Consider the following 22,162-nt stretch of genomic DNA (forward strand, 5'->3'; position numbering starts at 1 on the left):
CCCCCAGTCTACCAGCCCTCCATTAAAAATGCAAACTTCCCCTCTCCTCCCTTTCAAAGTCTGCTACTACATTGGCACCGATATACAGCAGTTTGTGGCCAATTAGGAGATTTCTCACCACCCTTGAGTAAGAAGCAAAAAGGATTAAAGAGGTAGTGGATGACTTGCAAAAATCATGCAGTTAGGTGTTTATCGTCCTGCTAACAATAAACGGGCCATTTGCACCCCCTCTGAAAACAGACTTGGGATTTGCATACTCACGACAAGGTAATACCACTGTGAAGATAGAAGGTGTGGAGACTGAAATGTTATTTATTGGAAACTGCCAGCTGTGCTACAGTAATGTATGCTATAGCTTGAACTGTTCCCATCAGTAAACATTCCATCTTCATTCTTATTGGTGAACTATTGGTGAATTACAGAGAGTGTCATTTTCTTAATGTAATAAAGCTTTGACGGCTGTGTAATTCTGTGTCTCCATGGTAACTGCTCTGCAGCAGGTCTATTTTTGGGTGATGCTGGGGTTCAGCCCTGTGTTGGTTGTAGGACAATAAGCTACTTTGAGTTACCTGGGATGGCTAACTGGCTCTCCCTCTGTCCCCAGCTAGTGGTTTATCTTGCAGCACATGTAGCACAGTGGGACTGTACCATTATATAATATCATAGCGAAGTGGCTATTTATGTGAAGTGAATCAGTCAGAAGAGACGTAAAGCTTAGTGTGGTGATACACACAGTATATCACCTATCTTCCATCAACATCTGTTCTTAATTTTTGATCTGCTTTGACATGTAAATATTATAAGCATAAGTAAGCAATAAGCTGTTTCATCACAAACTAAATTTGGTGAGTAGGATACCATTCATGCAGTGTCCTTCAATAAATAAATAAATGAATAAATAAATGCATAGCATTTTAATATTGCCTTTTAAATACAATTAAATACAAACCAAGTGTAAATGTCACAACATTTATCCCAAATCTTTTAGTAGCCTTTTAGTGTCCCTGTTATATTTATTTATTAATTATTTACATACTGTATTTGCTTGTTGGCTCTCAAACATACTTGGACTAGATTTAGAGCTCTGTGAACAGTAGCGCTAACAAAGCAGCATTTGGTCAAGTAGTGTTGAGTGTTGATAATGGCTACAGAGTACATCTGATGCATCACCTGTGCTCAATGAACATGCCCACCACAACATCAATGCAATCTCCCCCTTTGGGATATGAAACAAACCAGGAGACCAAGACAGAGAGAGGCAGGAGAGTTTGGAAAATGCAATAATATCATAAAGGATTGCCCTATTTTCTTTATTTAATAAAAAATATACATATGAATCTGGAAGTAGAATTAAAAATAACAGTTACATGTCAAAAATCATCATTTTCTAATGCAGTCATCAATATCATAGTCAGCGTGATCATTTCAATGGGCAAGAATAAAGGAGATGGAAGCATTGCTGCATTTCAGTAGGTATGTCAGTTTGCTCCCACCACATTCAGAAAAAACAGCAAAGGGGCAGAACATGGGTGAAATTCAAAACACAGGTACGTTCATTTCATTGCAACTACACAGTAGTTGGATAACCTCTATAGCAGTGGTGTTCACTGGTGATCCATGGGCTTCTTTTCTGTCCTCCGACGAAAATATATTTTTAAAATTATCTTAATAACTTAAACAGGATTAATTAATTGCCGATTTCAATCACCTGTTGTTCACAAAGATGCTGGAGGAAAGGCAACTCTCTTCAATGCTCAGGACTGTGGAATTCCAGGATCAGGAGTGAACACCACCGTCCTAAAGAAAAACACTGCACAAATGTTTTACAACAAGACACATGTTAAAGACGTCTGCAGCTATTGAACGGGTACTGCTAACAGTGCAGCCAGTAGGGTAGGTTGTGATTATTATGCATTTAATTATGGCACAGCTGTACCTGGATTTTGAACATGTTTTGCGGTTCCACTCTAAAATGACAGTTCAGGGTTAGGTTCGCAAGCAGGCAACAGCTGTTCACCATCCAAAAAGCCAAGCTGGATATTGGTTAAAGCCAGAACTGAAGCTCAGGACTATGCTATACCATAATGGGCACAAACAAAAGTGGTAATACAGTGAGGCTTTAAGAATGATAATGGGATACACAGGTTATCAGTGACTCAATGATTTAAGGCAATCATCATGTTTTGCCTCAGTGTTCCACCCGTAGGTGTCATGGTTTTGGGTGACAACACCATTTCTTTTCCACTCTGCATCATTCTTTCGTTTATTGTGGCCATTGGGTTTTTCTGCGCCTTTTCTTTAGTTATTACGGCCAGTGGTTTTTTCTGCGCCTTTTTTTCAGTTATTACGGCCATTACATTTTCTTCATTTCCTTGATTGAATTATACGCGTGAAAATCTCCTTTTACAATTTGCACCTGTTGGCTTTCTATTTAAACCCCTAGCAAGCCGATAAGCTTTGCTTCAGTGTCATTTACGTTACACGAGAGCCGGTAATCGGTGGTAAAGGTATAGGATTGAGAGTTTGCGGTATTGGATTGTTGTAGCTACAAAGTTAGCACAACAGTCTTTAGCTTAATGGGTTGTTGGTAACAAGTTAGTGCCACAGCCTAAACTCTGCATTCTTCTTTTAGGGTGTTACCTTTTCCAGCCTCGGTTCGAGGTCTGTTTTCTTTGAGTTACCCCGTTTTCTGCACAGGCAATCGTTTTATTTTCAGAAGGTTCATACTCCTTAAGCCTTTGTTTTTTACCCAGTACACGGGTTGTTTAGAGATTTTCTTTGGGATACTTTCCCTTAGGAGTATTTTTCTTTTCGTTCTTTACCTTGTCCTTTTGTCTCTTTCGAGGCTTAGTGGTTATTCTACCTCAGGTGAATAGCTTTAAAGAATCCCTGTTGAGTCGCGTTTGGTCTCCCAAAACCCCCACTCCCTGACAGTAGGCTGACTGAATGAAATTACATTGATATACTCTGTTGCATTATCTTTACAATGTGAAAGACGAGAGCACAGCCACAACATACCCAAAAGCCAGGAGCATGATCAAACGCCTGTTTTTCACAAACCATCGGTGCTATTATTTTGCGGTCTCAGCTGAATGACATGAAATGAATGAAGTTAGTGACAGCTCCATGTTCTATAGACCGAAGACTTCCCCTTTTCTAGAGGCTGTAAATTACAGCTCTGGATACAACTAACACCTGTATTTCTGTGCTAAATTGCGCTGCCAGAGGGGAAAAGATCCCAACAGGACTAAGAGTAAACGAGTCATGCACTGACATTTATTGAGGCTTGATCCATAGCTTTAACAGGATGTTGAGCACTGTTTCCTTCAGGGAGAACTGTGCAGAGTACACTTTCCAATGGAAATGAGAAGCTGCGTTTCTAGAACATCTCAATCACATGACACAGAACAGTAAGCATTAGTGAACCATAACATTTTAACCGGCAGAGCTTTAGGCTTTTATTTATAAATTAATGTGTGATATTTGCCAACAATATGAATCAATATTGAAATTCCTTTGCAAAAACTCGTATCATACCAGCTGGTTTTTTTTTTTTTTTTTTTTTTTTTTTTTTCCCCCCTCTGAAAACACTACTTTTTAAACTGAAAATGTGATTTAAGATTACTTATCAAAGAATAGAAATATCAATTGCTCTAAGGAAATTATTGGTTGTGGCTATTATCTAACAAAATAAATTGTGATATGTCTTTAAAAAAATTGGTAAATTGGATGTAATTTTGATGTAAAGAATGACATATAAATTGTATTTATCAGGGGTTTATTGTTTCTGTATCACTATAAAGAAAAGGACTCTTCATTGTCAAGAAAATACCAGTCACCTCAAATTTATATTCAGAGAACATCCATTATTACATAACAAAAAAAGCCCTTTAAACCAGAATCATGAGACAAAAATTCAAGGACACGACTCAGGACAATTGTAACTCAACAGTAAACTGGGAAAGCAGACAACACTGAGCGTAAAAATTTAGTTTAGCTCTTTGGAAATCAGGCTTACTACGCTGTCCCAGCACAGTGTGGAGGGAACAGAGCCAATCCGTCTCCTTGTGAGCCCATTTGTATTAAATAATTTAAGGGGTGAAGGTACATCTAGCACCAACAAATTGACAGTACTGTGGGTGTGGGATTCAGTTATGAGTACACAGAGCTGTACTTCCGTTGTGTATGTGTTGATAAAGTGAGCAAGCAGTGATATCACAATGCGACATGCAGTAACACCTCAAATTCTCTACTCCTTGACCATCACTGGTCACATGCTTTTGCTCCCTCTCAACTCCCTTGCCTGCAGATGCAATGCAGCTGCCGCAGTTAGACTGACAGTGGAAATGGAGGTCGCAATGTTTATGAATAAAATGGCCATAGCCCACTTTGGAGAGGCCACTTTCAGAGGGACGACACTCATTCTAAATGCAACAGAATAATTGCATCAATAACTTTCTCTGAATGGGAACATGTAGCATCCAACATTGTATTTGTTTTTTTAAAGTGTATATTGAAAAAATGTTTTAAAAATCCACAGTACAGTCACAACTAGGCAACACCATTTGTTGATGGCATTGGGATATGCACATGCATTTATCTAACACAGCTCATTCTAGACTGTAGCATTGCCCTATGTGAAATCAGGAACTATAGGTATTTGACTATCAGGAACGGAAGATTTTGGGCCTAAACTGAACCCATGCATTGCATCATCTAGATCATCAGTATTTAAATGTTTTGGTCAGGAATGCACATACTGTTTATGTAAAATCCCTGAAATAAACCCTAAGAAACCCAGGCAATGTCACCATTAGTTCCATCTATGAATGCAAGCTATAAAACCCATTAAAAATGCTTTTGGTCCAGCACTGCATAAATGGTAAGCATAGGATGTTGCCCATTGCTGTGCTTCAGAACCTTCAGCATTCTCATTCCCTCGATAAATAATTCAGATATCCTTCTGTACTTGTACTCAAAGGGCAGTCACAGCAGCTGTCTGAAAAATGATCAGTAGTTTCTCTTACGGTTATCATTTACCATGCACGTCTAATTGGATCATGAAGTAAATTTTTAATGCATCCTGAAAAAGCAAATGTTTGAAAATGAACCCCAGAGAAAGGGTTTCATTGGATATACCAAAAAAAAAAGCCGGAAAAGACTGACTCGTACGGAAAATGCTTGATACATTCAAGGATAAACTTTTCTTTTTTTCTTCTGTCCTGTGCTAGCTGAGGGAAAACTGTGTCCTTTTATGAACTCACTCTAGAACAGATGAAAGATTACACTTTCATCCTCCAGCTGTCCTGTAACCTTACATTACTTCATATTGCCATAACTCGTATTATCCATTAGGAAAACACTCTGAAAATCATTGATGGCATCAAGTGTCATTCCACTTGTTTCAAAGAATTCTCATGTATTATTATTGTTCTCCATAAGATATATACAGCATAGCAAGGGTAAGAACTAGATACTTAATGTGAATTTTTAGCATCTCAAATTCCTCTGTCCAAACCATGTATTTTTTATTGTATTCCAATTCAATTTGTTAAGCAATTGAATATGCATAAATACTTTGACCACTTTCTAATTTGTTAGCAAATGCACATGCTTTTGCCAGATGTTGACATGCTAGATGGTATGCTGTTATACACGAAAGAACGTTGCTCTCACACCCTGTGCAAACAGGTCCACCGGAACATTCTGCAGCCGTTCTACAAAACACTCGTACTGTGGAAATTCAGCACTCGTTCCCTCCACCTCATATCCTCATCTTTGGCAGACTTGACAATTAACAGGTAATCCCTATGAAATAGGCGAGTTGAGAACTGTGGAAGCCAAGCCCCTCCCTTTTCTCATCTGAAGTGTGAATGACCAAACCTTTCCTCGTGTCACCTTCTCCAACAAGGCACACTGCAAGTCTGCACAGATTCTAATCAAAGTGCAGTACACTTTGAAATACATTGTGAAACATTACTCTAGTCTAATAACTGTTTTTTTATTAAATGGAAAGGGATCATTTCCAACTTGCAAATTATGCCTAACAATTTGTATGATTGGACTTATTTTTACAAAGGAACTGAATTTAATTTAAATACTGTTTGCAGGCCCCAATCACTGAATGTTCTGCTTGATTCTTCACACGTCTGCATACATCGCTGTCGGTGCTTTCCTTCACTCCACCCATTTTGATGTTCATTTGCATCTTACTTATAGGGACTGCTCTCCTGTGTAATTCTGGCACATCTCAGAAACATCAAAGCTTTGATTTGGATTACAGTGTAAACTGAACAACCGGTAGGTGTAATGAACTACTCTATGAAGTCTTTGCAAGTTAAGATTTAGCTCTGTAATGCTGGAAAGACCCTAGGACATTAAGGAACTTAAGCCTTTCAAACCCTGGCTCCAAAAACAAATACTGTACTATTGTACCACATGTACATAATGTACATGCATAGAGAACCAGCGTGAAGCAATAACAAACAAAAAAAACATTTGCAAACCTGGCCTTGAATTTTGGCCTTAGGACCTTCCATATTCACATCTTCTGCAGGTACCAAGGCTTTGTGTACTGTGACGACAGCGAGTGCAGTTGCCCTAAAACGGAGACTGACGCACAGGATTAGATTAAAATTCCTGCGTGGCTGTCACTCTCCAGCTCCCAATTCCCAGGGCGAGTGAGCCTACGGCCTCACTCCTCGTTCTCCTCCTCGTCGCCCTTGACGCCCTTGCTCCACCGCTGGAAGCAGTGAACGGTGGAAGCCAGGAAGAAGCTGGCCATGATGGCGGCCACCGAGACGGAGATGCCGGAGAAGATGATGATGAGGAAGTCCGTCAGGGTGAGGGTGACCTGGCATTCCCGGAAGCTGTCCTGAGAGAGCTGGCTCAGAGCCACCCTCCGCCCATCCGTTGGGAGGGAGCACTCCATACCCTCCACACCTGCGGGTAGACAGAACCTGCCTTTTACTGGGGCTGGCCTAATGAACCATGGTTATATTACAAAATATTACAGGCCACTAAAATACTTCATAAAATGCTGATGGCAGCATAAAATAAAGTCTTGGGTACAGCATAATCTTGCACAATGTAATAAAATTAAACACAACACAATATAGGCTGTATGTCATCTTCCTTACAGTATACATTTTATATTAGGCGCCTGTTTAGAATTCAGACAGCAGAACAGATTAATCACTTTTTATTGTGGTCTTTCCACACCAGTGGGATCTTGAATCTACTGGAGTGAAGGGTTTAGTGGATGGGTGAAATTACTAACAATTTGTAGGGTTCCCCCCTCCCTGAGTTAAGTGTATAAATCCTGTAGCTATAGTAGTCTGATGTTTTAACTAGCTGGTTAACAAACATTTAATTCATTCAAGTTTGCCATACTAAAACAAAAAGTTTACAGTTGGGATGGGGGCTCTGCAGTTTTCATTAATTTATGTAGCTGCATATAATTGATGTAATTACGCTTACATACTTTTAAGGGAACAAAAGCAGGGTCTCGCTAAGAAAGTGAACCAGCAATGACTGTTCATTTGGTCACAGAAGCATTCACTTAAAGCTACTGTTACCAACATGGGTAATATGCTTTTTCAGGTTTCAAAGAATGAGTCCAAGGCATAAGAAATTAATTTTCTTCAAATTTGCCAAACTGTGTTCATAAGGAAAGCAACACCAGAAAGTTGCCACTTGAATTGTGAGTCAGTTAAGGATGTTGACTCAGTTCTAACCTCCCTTTTTTGAAGTCGAGGATCAGACTTACGAGTGTCATTTCCACCCACAGTGCAGTTTTATCACACTCAGCAATACACTTTCAACTCTAATTCCAAACCCCCATTTATAGTACAGTGTCTGAAAGAAATGGAAATCAGACTAATGAGAGGAAACTAGCCAAGCAAGCCGTCACTGTTTATTAATGACTTTGTCCGCCAACAAGAAACTGAGTTTGACCTTCTTAGAGTTTATGGTTGTGACAGATCTGTCTGCTGTGCTAATACATTATTAGATTTGTGAAAATAATAAACTGGAATAATGTATGGCATCTTTTCAACACAATACCTCAGTTGGTGACGCAGTTTACAAGCTGCACATCAACAGCAATAAATATTTCCAATGCAACAGGAAGATGAAAGGGAAGTTCTCAAGGTTAAAACATCAGGGGGAAAACCAAGCATGATGACTTTCAAATGTTTTTGCTTCAGTATCTGCCTATTTGGTTTTCCTGTCCCAGATTAAACCATTACCTTTTTTCTTTTTTTAAACAAAAACAATTATTTTGGGATGGCAGGTATGCCACATGCCAAGTTACAGCTTGGGCGGGGGGCGGGGGGGGATTTTTGAGCAACTGCATGTGTGCATATGAGTGAGTGACTGCGAGGGTTGGTGTGTATGTGCATGCGTGCTTGTGTGAGATGCAGCAATAGCAATATGCAGGATTGTACGTGTGGGACTAGTACAGTTTAACACCCCTGAAATAGTCAGGCGCCAACTGCTATTCAGCGCCAACATGGGCTTTACTGTTACTCAGCATTACATGATTACACGGTTACATTACTGCATGCTAATCAATGGAAAATGCATGTATAGTTCAATACAAGGCACTGACATAATTATCGTTACAAATGTGGCATTCCCAAATTGTGTGGAGAGAAATGGGGATGGCATGTATATGCGTGCGTTACGCTTATTCCTAACGTCCCCTGCACTGCAGTCTGTGACACACCCACACAGAAAGCACCTGTTCTTACACACCAGTCTTCAGTTACTAGTTATCGGCATAGCTTTACATAGCTGAGAACAACCCCTCCTGTTGACAGATGCGTTTGTGCTCTGAAACATCCTTGTGGCAGGCAATCCACATGATGAAGGACAGCTGACCTGCTCGTTGCCACGGCGCCGATGAAACAAACTGTCTCGCTGTCCTCAGCTTTCAGAATGACAGAGGTGACCCTTCCCTCTCTGAGAATTGTACATTTTCCAACGTACAACACACAATAAATCTCTTTAGGACAAAAGGTTCAAAGTGATTTCAACATTAGATGACCCAATGGTGCTTTGGCAGTTGTTTTTTGGCAGAGAAATTCCCTTAAGGTATTTAGCAAGTATGTAAAAATACACTCTGCTAGGCTTCTGCAGTTGAATAATGGGTTATTCAAGTTTGAGGATAAGATGGTATGGCATGTTGTATTCAGTGTAGCGTTAACATTATTTCTCCATTGATTTGTGTTTTGCTCAGTATTTAACACAACATACACCTACCTCCACATAACTACAAAACTACTACTCCCAATTTGGCACTAAATCCATGAGTGGCTTGCAACTAAAGTCAAAACGATTGAGATTATGCGATGGCAGGGAAGCTACTGAATTGTCAAGATATCAGTTTCAAGACGGTGTGCTGAGTGTGGGGAACTCTAAAGCGATCAGCATCAACCGGCCTGTGGAGAAGGGACGCGTGCGTGCATAAACGTCAAATGTGCACTAGCAGGTGGCAGGAGGCTCACGTCATTTCAGCACGCATCTGTCTGTTTCCTCACACAAAAAGCTGACGGTGCTAGCTCGCTCAGTAAGGTGAGGATTCCAGCCATAAATCAGACTCCAGCTTAAAGTAACTCGTTCAAATCTACATATAAACTGGTTGACATGGTAGACTAATGTATCATACACTGTGTACAATATAATTAAATTGAACAATGGTCATAAAAAGTAAACTTAAGACAAAGAATAGTTTTTTGCAAGAACACTGGTGAGAACAGCCTGCTAATATCATTTTGCAGATAGTATACCATAGCACAAACCCGTACCATAAGGAAGTTCAGACAGACAAGCCTTTGGGTTTCCACACTACGGCGGCTGTGTATCTAGACCATGTGTGAACATGATTAATGCTTTCTATATATATATGTTTGTGCTGTACTCCTTCAGGAGCGAGCTCATCCCCCAACAGACTTACCCTTTGTTTCTGTGACGAGGTGAGCAGTCTGGCTACTTCTATCTGCCTCATACAGCAGGGTGATTTATGTGTCTTGGGGTGAAAAGTTTGCCTGTTTAACACCTGACTTGTGGCTCAGTTTCCAACCTCTCCTCCTTAGCGACTATGCCCAATGGGCACATCCACACTCCCACAGCAGCGAATGCATCGACATCATCCCTGCGTGTGAGAAGATAAATCCCTTCCCTGGTGGATTATGACCTGGTTTTGGCTGCACACCCCTGGTGATTCATCACTGTCGCAAAGCACGCTGCAAAGGGAAAGCACTTGGGACGGAATGAGCAACAAAAATAAAGGAATGAAGCAAACTGAAAAACAAAAAAGGAGGACACCAACCAAGCAAATCTCCCGTTGGGTAAAAAGGGGGACAAACAAGGGAGTGATAGAGGAGGAGAACTAATAACAAGTGTGATTTTGACTGCTGCTGTTTGGTAAGAAGAGAATAAGCACAGCAAAGGAACACACTGCCCCTGTGCTTCACCTCCACTGTGACTCAGGAGCTGGTGGAGCTGAAGGAGCTAAATCTCTATCCCTGAGTCAAGAATTCTAGCACATTCTCCATATTTACATTACACTATCTTTACACAATTTGAATTCAAATGCAGCAGAGTTTGGCCGAAAAACACAAAGACTTAAAACTCATGCTCAATCAGAATAGGAACGATTTGAGCCAGTGATCTTGTGATTTAAAGTGCTGTGAGATTATTTTAAGGCTAGCTGTATTAGCAGGGTGTCCAGCCAGGATGTCCATTGGTTTAAATGTTCCAGAAAGGTCCGGAGTTCTCTGTACAGTACACCATTCCTCACATGCACATCATGGCGCACAGGATGCATTCCCCAGAGCTGAAGCAACAGGGGGGTGGATGACTGTCTTGCTTCAAAGGGAAAACAGCTTAACTTTCTCTGCTTCCAATTCAGTCCAGATCAATGAATGCATGCAATGCCAGCAAAAGCTTACAAAACGTATTTTTAAACAATGAATTACATTATAACCGGAAAACAGCTGGAGAACAATGTGTCATGAAAGAAGAAACCTGGTTGAATTGAACTTTGAATTAAAGTTAAGCGTTATTACATTCCTGCAGGATACTGATTACTCTCTAATTAAAACCACTGCCAGAGCTCAACACTAAATGGACCTTTTAAAGTCTAATGGAATTCGCATCAATCCAGCCGTCGGCTTGAAAACAACGGTCCTGGGAGGGCGATCGCTTTTTCATCCATCCTGACTGCACCGAACAAGATAGTCAGGATGGATGAGAATTTAATGTATTTAGAAAACTGGCAAAACAATAAATATAAGGCGTGATGGGACATTGATTGGAATATCCAGCTAAAGGACTGTTTCAGTGAGTGCCATACAGTCTTATTTCAAATCCTGACACTATAGAGGTTTGTTGCACTGTGTAATAAAATGTTCACTGTAGATATCCGGAATGAAACGAGAAATGCACTGTGATATATATATATAAACTTGCTTGCATTATATTTTTATAGCATACTTTGTGAAACCCAGGTTTCCCCACTGTACATTGCAGTGATATTACTACCATCACGCTGGGTTTACTGGCTTATTCAAGGCAATGTCAACTTGCTTAACAGGCGTGATTGTAGCAGTCCCCTATGCTGTGGAGCTTCCTTTTTTCTTCAGTGCATTTTTTGCATTTTCGCATATTTCTTCATTTCGTAAGTCACTCAGTTTGAGATTCCTTTGATTCAGCACTTGATTATAGGGTTATGTGCATCCGCTGTTGATCAGTGTATTGGAGACTGGCAGTTAATTGGCCATTGAGAGCAGCTGTGGTGCATTCTCTGTGGTCCAATGAGGGCGTTGTTGGCACTACAAGAGGCAGGAAATAACACATCCAGGTTCATTTTCTGATCCTCTCGGCTCTTACTATGGTCCTAAGGTCAGCAGCTTTTATTTTAGCTTGGAACTTGCCCAGTCTTTTGGGACTTTTTGTTTGCGAATTTCATTATTTTAGCTGTCCGATCTACTGTGGATAAGCTATAAGCCTAGCTATTTTTAAGGCACTCCATTTAAAAACACAACTGTGTTGGGTTACCTGTGCTAGGGATACAAGCAGATCTAGACTTATTTATTGTTTTAAAGTTAAGTTCTGAAAACCCTCTTCCTAACCTCACAATTCCTTGTTATTTGGTGTTCAACAGAAAATATTGTAAATTAAAGGTACATCACATGATCAATATCATATATTTTGCGTTTCATAGTTGGCACTTAATTTCATCAAAGAGGATTAGGCCCCTCAACACAAGTGATCTGCAAATCACTTGTGTCATTCAATCCAGCCAATGGACTGGAGCCAGGACACTCCAATAGTGCTTTTTTAAGGCAAACGCCCACTCCATTTCTTTCTTGGTACCAGCTCCAGTTTTCGTAAGAATAATTTAATCAGTGGTTCTTTATGTATGCAGTTAGTTAGAGAGCTAGAGTCCCAGCTGCTAGATTTCAAAAGGGCCCAGCCTACAACAAACAGTTCAGATGCAATATTTTCTATATTATTTTGGGAGATGATGTAAATAAACAGCACTTTGAATGGGAAACACAGCAAAACAAAAACAACATGGATAAGAAAAAAGCAAAAAACCTAAACAGAGTAAAAGGTATTGTTGCTTTTGGTAGCCTTTTTTAAATGCTGTGGAAACTGGGATCCAAATCTTATGCAAGAAGATCCTCTAGACAAAATTTCACCAACTGAATTGACTGATATTGCTGAAAGGAACTACCCATCAGACCCACCACAGGTTAGAAGAATCTGAACTTTAAAGCTGTACAGCTTTTGCTTTCTGAGTCCAAGCTAAATGTGAGTGACCAGACACGGGTGACACGGACACTCTTGTTTGACATGTCTGACACCTTGTATTGCTTCTCAGGTTCAAGGAGTTCTATTGGCTGATGGGGCTTTGAAGGGAATAATGTGCAGATGGGTATTCCAGAATGGTAATGGCTTTAAATGACATCACACATACACCAGTCTATAATATGTGAAATAGCGAGTGCAGGCCGTGTCTCCACAACATTACACTGGCAGTGAGACACCAGGAACTGGGATAATAGCACTCTTGAGCAACGTAACCAGAATTGCTTCAGTAATCCAGTTTGAAGACAATATACAAAATGCATACAATGTATGTAATGGGTGTCCATAAAGTGAATACATCTAAAACGAGCAGTAATTTTGTATTCCTGTTGTCATACAAATATGTGGTGTGAATATACAATACCAATCCACAGCATGGAATAATGTGGTGGAAAATTTAATATGAATGAATCTGAAGACCAGGACTGAAATAGCTAAAATTAATCATTTAAATTACTTTGGAAGATAACAGGATTTTGTAGGATTAGGATTTCACAAACCTTACACATCACACATGACATTAATACCAAGTATTACTCTAGCAATTGAGGTACCCCAGCATTCTTGTAAAGGTGACCCCAGTATAAATGGCACTTGCATAACTAAGATTGACATTGTAAATGCAAGCTTTAATCATCTTTATAGCTTGTGCTCTGCAAGCCACCTTAACATAAAAACCTTACCATGAACCTGGGAGAAGCATCGTAAAACCAATCAGATGGAGATGCTTAGTGTGGGGTGGGGGGGGGGGGGGGGGGTTTAATTAGGGCACCCTTGGTGTAGTCATAACACAGATAGGTTACCCCTGGCATCCACCACTGATTGAATGTAGATAGGATTGCAGTCTGTGCAACAGATAGGCTGTCAGCCTGAAACTAACTCCCTGAGCCCATGACCTTGTGGTTCCTAAGGGCCAGATCTCAGTCAGACTGTTTGAACAAATGTACAGCAGGAAGAAGAGAAGAATAACAGAACATAATTTATTGAACAGGGGAAATTTCATTTTAACACCACTAGAAAACGAGAAGAGAGAATCATACTTCGTCAGCATGTGCTTGATTGTCTGATGTAAGCAGTTTCTTGAGCAATGCATTTTTTTACGACTGTTTTTGAATGCATCCTGAGCACAGGCTAAATGATAAACCAAGCGTACATTTAACAAACCTTAAATTCCTTCAATGACGTGGGGTAGAAATTTTTTTTTATTTTTTTATTTTTTTTAAAGGTTAATATTTACACATTGATACAATTTAGTACATATGTCTAACATTCCATTCCTGAAAGAAAGTGAAAGTGTTTGTATGGAAACAACTCCCATTCACAGCAATGATGGAGGTCCCCAGTCTTGGTATCTTGTCCTAGTTATGATTGTGTAAATCATTTTGGTCAAGTGTCTGCCAAATGAACTTGAATGGGCATATTTAAATATATTCCCTGTGTTTTTACAAATATTTTATCAGTTGGCTGATTCTAACTTTTTTTTCATGAGACCTGCTGGTGAGAATTGCTTCACCAGGCTGTAGTGACAAGCCTGGTCCGTGTGTAAGTCAGGAGGGGGATTCTCTGGAAATGCAGGGGAGGGGTGGTGACATCAGCATCATGTGGGCGTCCTAATGACAGCCCGGCTGCATGCTGAGCCCAGCATCCCCTGCAAGGGAAGCTTAAAAATCACGTGCTTACTCGCACGTCTGTAAATGTACGCGCATTTGCAAATGCAGGCTCATGCAAGCATCCATAAACGATGACTCGAACCCATGGACACGCAGACACGCTCACTCAGCCACGCAAAAACATGCAGGGATGGACTCATGATCTTACACAAGCAAATACACACACTTAAACACTCCCACCCACTTCCCCAAAGTTTCTAGTGCAGTATGTATATTAAAAAAAACATATTTATCCTATGGTTTGATATATGCAAATACCTGCACCAAGTGTCCAGCTAGCCAAGCTGCCAAATCGAAAACCAGCTAAAATAATAAGTGATGTTTGATTGTCACACTAACGGGTATCTACATATAAGCACACAGTTCTGTTAATTCTGTGCATACAGAGCAAAAAAAAACATTAAATGGGCTTGATGAATGAAAATAAGACTGAATATGCCAAGTCTGGCCCAAGTTTTGTGATCCAAGTACACCAATCATCGTTTCATATTCTGTACACCCAACATTCCAGTCTCCATGCTGTTATCCAGTCCCTGGAAAGTCAATGAAACAAGCACGCTGTTAAGCTCAACCCAACCTTTAGTCATGAATTATGGATGGCTGGGCCTCATGGTGTTAAGGATTTATGTTGTCCTGACACGAGTGTGAGTGGAGCCCAGTTACCAGACCACAGTGGGCCAAAGAGGCAACCAAACATTTGACGTCTCCGAGATTGGGCCCCGTCTGGCTCTGAATTATGGATGTCATTTGTCCGTCCTTAACCCAGGAGCCGGGGACAAGCGGGGGATCGTGTTTACATTAGTATTGGTGCTGAATCATTCACATCGGTCATCCGCAGCAGGCAGAAATCCCTGCGGGGTGGATATCGGGACGCATCTGTCACTCGTTCCTGTCAGTGCGATACCCGACGTGTCAGGCGGGAACGGGATATCGAGTGACTGGGCGGGGCGGGGGATCTTCCGAGACTTGTCGGAATTCTGCCGGGGGAGCTCGCCTTCGGGTGGCAGGCCCCCCCCGCTGGTATTGCTTTAGACCAATTACTGCTGGAGAGGCTTATTCAAGAGATGTGCATTTTGTGCTACATGAGAGGCAGGCAGTCAATGACTCATTTGATCTATTTAAATCCATGGGGTTCTGCAGCTACAACCTACAATTCCCCCCCACCCACGTTCAGCAAACTGAGATGGGCGCAGAACAGAAGAGTCCAAATGTCCAAATCAAGGAGGGCGCTGTGGGAGGGAGGAGGCAGAGGAGGACCGATAATGCTCACATCATGCTGAAGGCTTACAGTTCCACTCCACACAATAGAAATGCCACACAATATGGCCTCGTTCCCAGAAAGTCAGAGGTCCTCTCTACAGAGAATGGAACTGGGTCAGAGGAGGGGAAACAATTGGAGGGGGAAAAAAAGAATACTGGCATGGTATCAGTTATCCCGATGTTTCAGCTGAGTATAAGGTTTCATTTATAATTCTATAGTCTAAATCCATACCGTTGTCAGTCCTGTCCAATTAATTTCTGAAAAGTCTCATTGTACACAATGTTTAATCAAAGCCAAATACATGCATAATGGCTACAGAAATCTCAAGCATGTTTACTGCAAGTGATAACTGGGATAAGGTGGACACAGGAGAGTGGGGCAGACACACCACACAACATTTGAAGTAAGGGAATCACTCTATGTACTGCCACGTCAGGACTCGGCAACGATTGTGGCACCATGGATGGCTGCCCTACAGTGTCAACCTGCATGGGTGCCCTACAAGGTTAAAGTCCTTGCTGTACTCCACAACACACCTGCTGCAGACTGGTTCTGTCAGGCAGCCCGGATATTTCTTCACACGTTTTGTGCTTCCATTGCCGTTCTACAGAAAGCCACTTAAAGTAAATAATTGTGACTTTCAGATTTCAGGTATTTGGCAAATCAGAATCTAATGTTTGCTTGCCATGCATGGTTGGATGGGGTCACCACCATCACAATGGAAATACAAGAGCTTACAGTCAGGAAACTGAAAAGTATTATGAGGCTTACTATAGAAAGGCTTATCATAACTTCACTTATTAACCAATTTATCATTTGTTAAGATCAGGTTCACTGGATATAATAGCAGAAAATCAAGAACTAAACAAAGCTCACACCCAGCCTGTTCACAACGATATCATAGCTCTAAATGTGGGGCAAATGCTAGCTCGCCACTCCCTTCCTTCCACCTTAAACAGATTACATATAAAAGATGGGGACAACTGAGGTATCGAATTCTGCTCCCCCCCTTCACTTTTCCCATGATAATATAAGCAGAAATAAATCTTGTCCTGTCAAATTCCTGAAATGGGAGATTACTTTGCTGACGTATAAAAACAATGAGTGTCACTACAGCAAATAAATCAGTGCTGCCTCTACCCAGTATGGCTCCAACACCTGAGACTGCCAAAGTCTCCTTCAAATGCATTGACTTGTTTTCAATCTCCACATATAACTCTGATACTCTCATATTAGAAGCAATGGTCTTAAATTGGTCACATTTTTGTGCTATGCAGAGACAAATAAGGGTTTCACGAGCATTACACAACAACATACAGTATATTACCAATTCCTTAAGTGTGCAAAAAGCGGTAGCCTATAGCAGAATTTCTAATCATTCCTTGCCACTCATCACACTTCAAGTCTAAATGTCATTGTAATGCAACATAATAGCAGTCGCAATGCACATCAGATGTAATACGATCATAATTAAGAATGCAATAAACAACTGAAGTAAAGTAATACTAAAGTTTTTCCAGCTTGTTTTTGGCTGAAGCCTTAATTTCATTGTTACTTCGGAAACTTACTCTGGTGCTTCCCAGTGGCATTACGGTGGCATTCCGAGAAGTGATTCCATACGTTGAAAATGCTCACTGTTCAGATTTGTTGTTGAAGGTTTTTTTTGTTTACTGTTTCACAGCAGAGGCTGTCCCTCATACATATGCATTGGACAGGGTCTGATTTTTGTTTTGCTTGGAAGGCATACTTCTTAATTCAAAGGCTTGGTGCATTGGAACAGGATTCATACTCTAAATATGGCCCATTTAGTTTAGTATTCAAGCCTCCAACATCTTCAAAATAAGATGTTTTAAGAGGATTTATTCATAGTGCATATCTGAACTTTGAATGGCAGTAACCTTCCCCACCACTCAGACGGTGATTATAGCCCATGCATGAACAAGCTTGCCGCAGTTTTTCAACGACACAAGTCCAGTGCCAGACTCCCGTCAGCACACAACGGCAGGCTGTAAACACATGGCGATGTGGAAATAATGACTGTGTGGGGTTAGACGCAGACGCCCGACCAGATTCGTCAGCGTTTATTCAGCAAGGCCATTTGGCAGATGTTCCGGAGGCTTGGCAGAATCGGCGGTCTCTTGTTGGTGGGCGGCGGTGTTTGCTTGGCTAGTGTTTTTACCAGAATGCTGTGCACAGAGCACAGGGCTACACCTGAGATCTGTGAATGATGCGCTCTCTGCCACATGGAACACTCATTCCAAATGAACTTTTTCACACACATGCACAAAACTTTATGTACAAAATGACCATGAACGCAAACAAGCAGGGACACCTGCACTGTGCATTATCTGGCTTGTAAATACCAGATACTGGCAAAATAAAAACACTTTTGGGAATAAAGGCTACCACAGTGTTGCTAATCCAGTAGCTACTGTATGTCTGTCTGTCACATTGTGAGAAGACTAAGGTTGGAAGAACTATAACATATGCTCTGTTTTAATAAGTGGAGTGGAGGTAATTGTGTCCATTTAGGTTTTATATTGTATGTTTACATGCAATTTGTTAAACTCACACAAAAAAAAAAACATTTGATTTTGAATTTGTGAGATTAGCTGAAAAGTTTCTCACAATTCCACATTCACTGAATGATATTTGCATTATATGATATTACCTTTGAGGATAGGTTGGCTAAAGAATGACCTTGGTATAAAGATTGTGATAGCTGTGAGCACTTAATATACAGTATTTACTATTTTACTTTAATATATTATATTAATGACGTAGGCTAAGATATTGCTCTTCGGGAGATTTGTTTTAAATAAGACTGCCCGCAGATGTCAGAGTGAACTACATAAACGGAATTCTTAGTTTTCGGAAGGGGTAAATAAACTGGGGAATGCCTCCTGAGGTTATTGCAAACAAGCTCAATCAATTGCAATGCAGCAGAAACGAACGCTAGGATCTCGTCGCCACGACACAGGCACACAGCGGAGCGCACATGGTCTAATTGTATACGCGCTGCGCTACTTAAAATTAAACTTCAGTTCCAAAACAAGAAGACTCTCCATTGATTGTTCGTGCTTGTAGCCTACAGAGCGATGCTATCCTCTGAATTCACGCATAACTGCACTCAAGATTGTCCTTTGCGCGTACAATCGATTAGGTCGGATCACCTACTTGTCAAGTAATTTTATCCATCTTTGTTTTATCATTCGAACGAAGGATACGTAGGTACGACATTCAAGACCTCAGTTTAAGTTGCGTTAAAATGCTCACACTGATGTTTGAAGGTACTTGTGTTGTGTATTCGTTTCACAACAGAATGTGACAATCTTCAGAAGTAACCAATCAAAATGTATTCTAAAATGTATTCTAACCTTGGAACGGAGGAGTGGGGTTCAGTCCATCGTTATGAGACTGATTCCGTACGAAACCAGTGTTTTTATGTGTTGGAAACAATGTTCTCGGATATTCTACCGCTTTTGTCTTCCTTTGGAAAGATCGCGATCCATTCTGTATTGTTTACAAAATGCATGCTGCGTGCATAAAAATGTCTGAGCCCCCGAAACTAGGAGGGAACAAGTCAGAGCTGTAGTGTTCTCTCCGGCGTCTGCGAGTCAGAAAGCCCACAGCCCTATGATTTACGGCCAGAAGACAAACTCCAGACCCGGGGAGACGTGGTGCTTGACATGCGAGGCACGTGGTAATGGAATGAGAGACATTCTCGAACCGTATTCTGGGCACCAGATAACATAGGAAAACTACTCGCTTTTTAAATGGGTCAGAAAGACCCCATTTGGGTGTCACGTTATTTTATTATCACTTAAAGAAGGCGTCTGGTTACACCAAAAAAACATAATTTAGAAGTCTATTCTTGTTGCATAAATACATAAATAGGGCTGACATACTGTAATGCCACACTGAATATTGTTCTTTTAAGGCTAAGATGTACCAGAATACAACTTTGCAATGTTGTTAGCCTGGGGGGGGGGGGGGGGGGGGAAGAAAAAACATATCCAAGAGCTTTTCTAAATGAAGCAAGCAAGATGTGAACTACCAAACTTGGGGATCTTACCATTTGGAAGCTTGTGTCTGTTTGCCATCAGCCAGGCAAACAAGTTGGCAAAGTTGCAATTGCACACCCAAGGATTGCCCTCCAGGCGTACCACCCGCAAGGAGGGCAGCTTGCTCAGGGCCCCCACCTGCAGGCCAGACAGGGCGTTGCGCTCCAGCTCCAGCTCACGTAGGGAGGTGAGGCCCAGGAAAGCATCCTCATTGACCATGCTCAGGTGGGGGTTGTTTCCCAGGCGGAGTTTGATCAGGCTCCGGGACTCTCCAAAAGTCCCCTTGGGGATCTCTGTCAGGTTGTTGCTGCCGAGGTCCAGGAACACCAACCTGGAAGATGTGCTGAGGGTCCCCGGCTCGATGCGGGAGAGAGAGTTGTTCCGCAGGTCCAGGTAGACCAGGTCGCTGTAGAGCACTAGGAAGTCGGCGGGGATGCGGGGGATCCAGTTGTCGGAGAGCAGGAGCCTGCGGACGTCCAGGGGGATGGCCTCCGGGAGCCGGGTGAGCCCCCGGCCGCTGCAGTCCACCGTGTGGGGGTCTGGGCACAGGCAGCTAGCAGGGCAGTTTTCCCCTCGGGACAGCGAGACGGAAGAGAGCAAGACGAAGAGAGACTGGAACCAGAGAACACATGGCAACATGGTCGAGTGGCAGAGAAGAAATAGGGGGGAAATGGGGATCGGGCTGGGACAAGGTACAGGGAAAGAGGGAAGGGGGAAGGGGGGTGGGGTCAGAGGGCGGGAGATTAGGAGAGGGGAGTGGGGAGAAGGGGTGGTGGAAGGAATCAGTCCCCAAGCAGACCCATCCTATCCTTCCAGTGATAAGAGTCTAAAAAAGCTCCTGCATCAAGCAGAAAGAGAGACAGCAAGAAGCTGAGCAGTGTTTTCCTGGAGATCATGAAGCAGGCAGCCTGGATCGAATAGCAGACTGCTGGCTTTGAGGGAGCGAGGGGAGGAGAAAGGAGAGCGAGAGCGAGAGGGAGGGTACAATGAGCAAAGGAGAGAGAGTGACAGTGAGAGAGAGAGAGAGAGGGGGAAAGGGAGGGGAGATTAGAAGACAGGAGGTAGGTAGACCAGAGCAAACCAGGCACTGGGGAAACACTAGGATGAGGCTCACTGAGAGACAGATAGGAGCGGGGGAGGGAGGAGCAGGAGGAGGGGATCTCCCGCAGGGCAGAGGAGGAGGGGGGCATCCGCTTTCTGGGTTAACCCACAGTGGAACTCTCGGGGGTGTGATTAAGGATCAGGCCGGGGGTCTTTGGCACAGCGGGATGTCACAGCCAGCTGCAGCAGTAGGCAGAGCCGAGGGTGGTGAAGTCGCAGCCCTATGTCTGTTCCACATGGGGGCGCACTCCCGTTTCACTGGCCAAAGCATGTGTGAGGTGGAGAAGCACTTAGAAGGGGCAAAAATGAAAGGTTCCAGAAAAGTCTGCAAAACCACATGGTTATCTGTCCCCCCCGCCTTTGTACTCTGCGGAGGTGACGGGCTAAATTGAACACTCCGTTGCTCTGTTTCCATGGCAAAGACCTCTAAATAACCACGTGGAGGCGTCTGGATGTGGAAAGTGGTCCTAGTGGTGACACAACAGGAGCAACAGTCACCTGACCAATCCGTTTAATGACTTTGAGGCAAAATGGAGTGTGCTGTCATGTCATACTCTATGGTCCCATGGAAGGCATGACTGAATTGTCAATCTAGCACATGATGTCACTTCCTGTTCAGAGATCAGTTTTGCTCTTAAAGAACAAAGTCAACCTGTCACTCTTTCACATCCCCTGGTCCCACCACACAGTAGTGCTTTCAGCCCCATGAGGAGTTCTGCTTATGACTTTTAATTATGGCTTATGACTAAAATGATTACTCAATTTGTCACTTGTAGATTGTTCGCTAGGCCATTTATGATTTACCTTTACATATAAACAATTAATAGGTTGTTTATCTAGCTAAGGAAAAAAATAGCTTCCTCTCACATACAATACACTAAGTTCTTCAATACACTAAATCAAATATTCTTTATTTACCTCTATTCAGAGAGAAGTCAGCTGTGACCCTGGCAAAATAAAAGGAATACAACCTAAATAAGAGCTACGCAGCATTCATGAGCGCTGTTAGTCAGTCGTGTTACACAACTGTTAGGGAGAGGATCCCACGTTCCCTGCTGCTGGAGGAGGAAGGAATGTCTGCACCGATTCCTAATCATCCCTCGTTCTCTCTCTGCGCTGCATGACTAGCCTGAAACTGGCAGGTGTCAATGCGCTTACAATGTAATCTGACACACAGGTGATATATT

General features: G+C 42.1%; 1 protein-coding gene across 1 annotated transcript; it reads right to left on the reverse strand.

The window, feature by feature from the left end:
* Positions 1 to 3,758: 3,758 nt before the first annotated feature.
* Positions 3,759 to 20,944, reverse strand: LOC118210701 (leucine-rich repeat-containing protein 38-like). Its single transcript, XM_035387094.1, has 2 exons — positions 19,886 to 20,944; positions 3,759 to 6,942 (listed from the first exon to the last, which is right to left on the reverse strand). The coding sequence occupies exons 1-2, from the start codon at positions 20,511 to 20,513 to the stop codon at positions 6,695 to 6,697; spliced, it is 876 nt and encodes a 291-aa protein (XP_035242985.1). The 5' UTR covers positions 20,514 to 20,944; the 3' UTR covers positions 3,759 to 6,694.
* Positions 20,945 to 22,162: the final 1,218 nt, after the last annotated feature.

This window comes from Anguilla anguilla, chromosome 13, assembly GCF_013347855.1.
Source record: "Anguilla anguilla isolate fAngAng1 chromosome 13, fAngAng1.pri, whole genome shotgun sequence".
NCBI lineage: Eukaryota > Metazoa > Chordata > Actinopteri > Anguilliformes > Anguillidae > Anguilla > Anguilla anguilla.

Bases quoted from the DNA above. Each gene is read 5' to 3' on its own strand.
- LOC118210701 (XM_035387094.1), bottom strand. From the start codon at position 20,513: ATGTTGCCATGTGTTCTCTGGTTCCAGTCTCTCTTCGTCTTGCTCTCT. The intron at 6,943-19,885 runs GTAAGATCCCCA...GTCTACCCGCAG, and splicing joins CAGACACAAGCTTCCAAATG to GTGTGGAGGGTATGGAGTGC.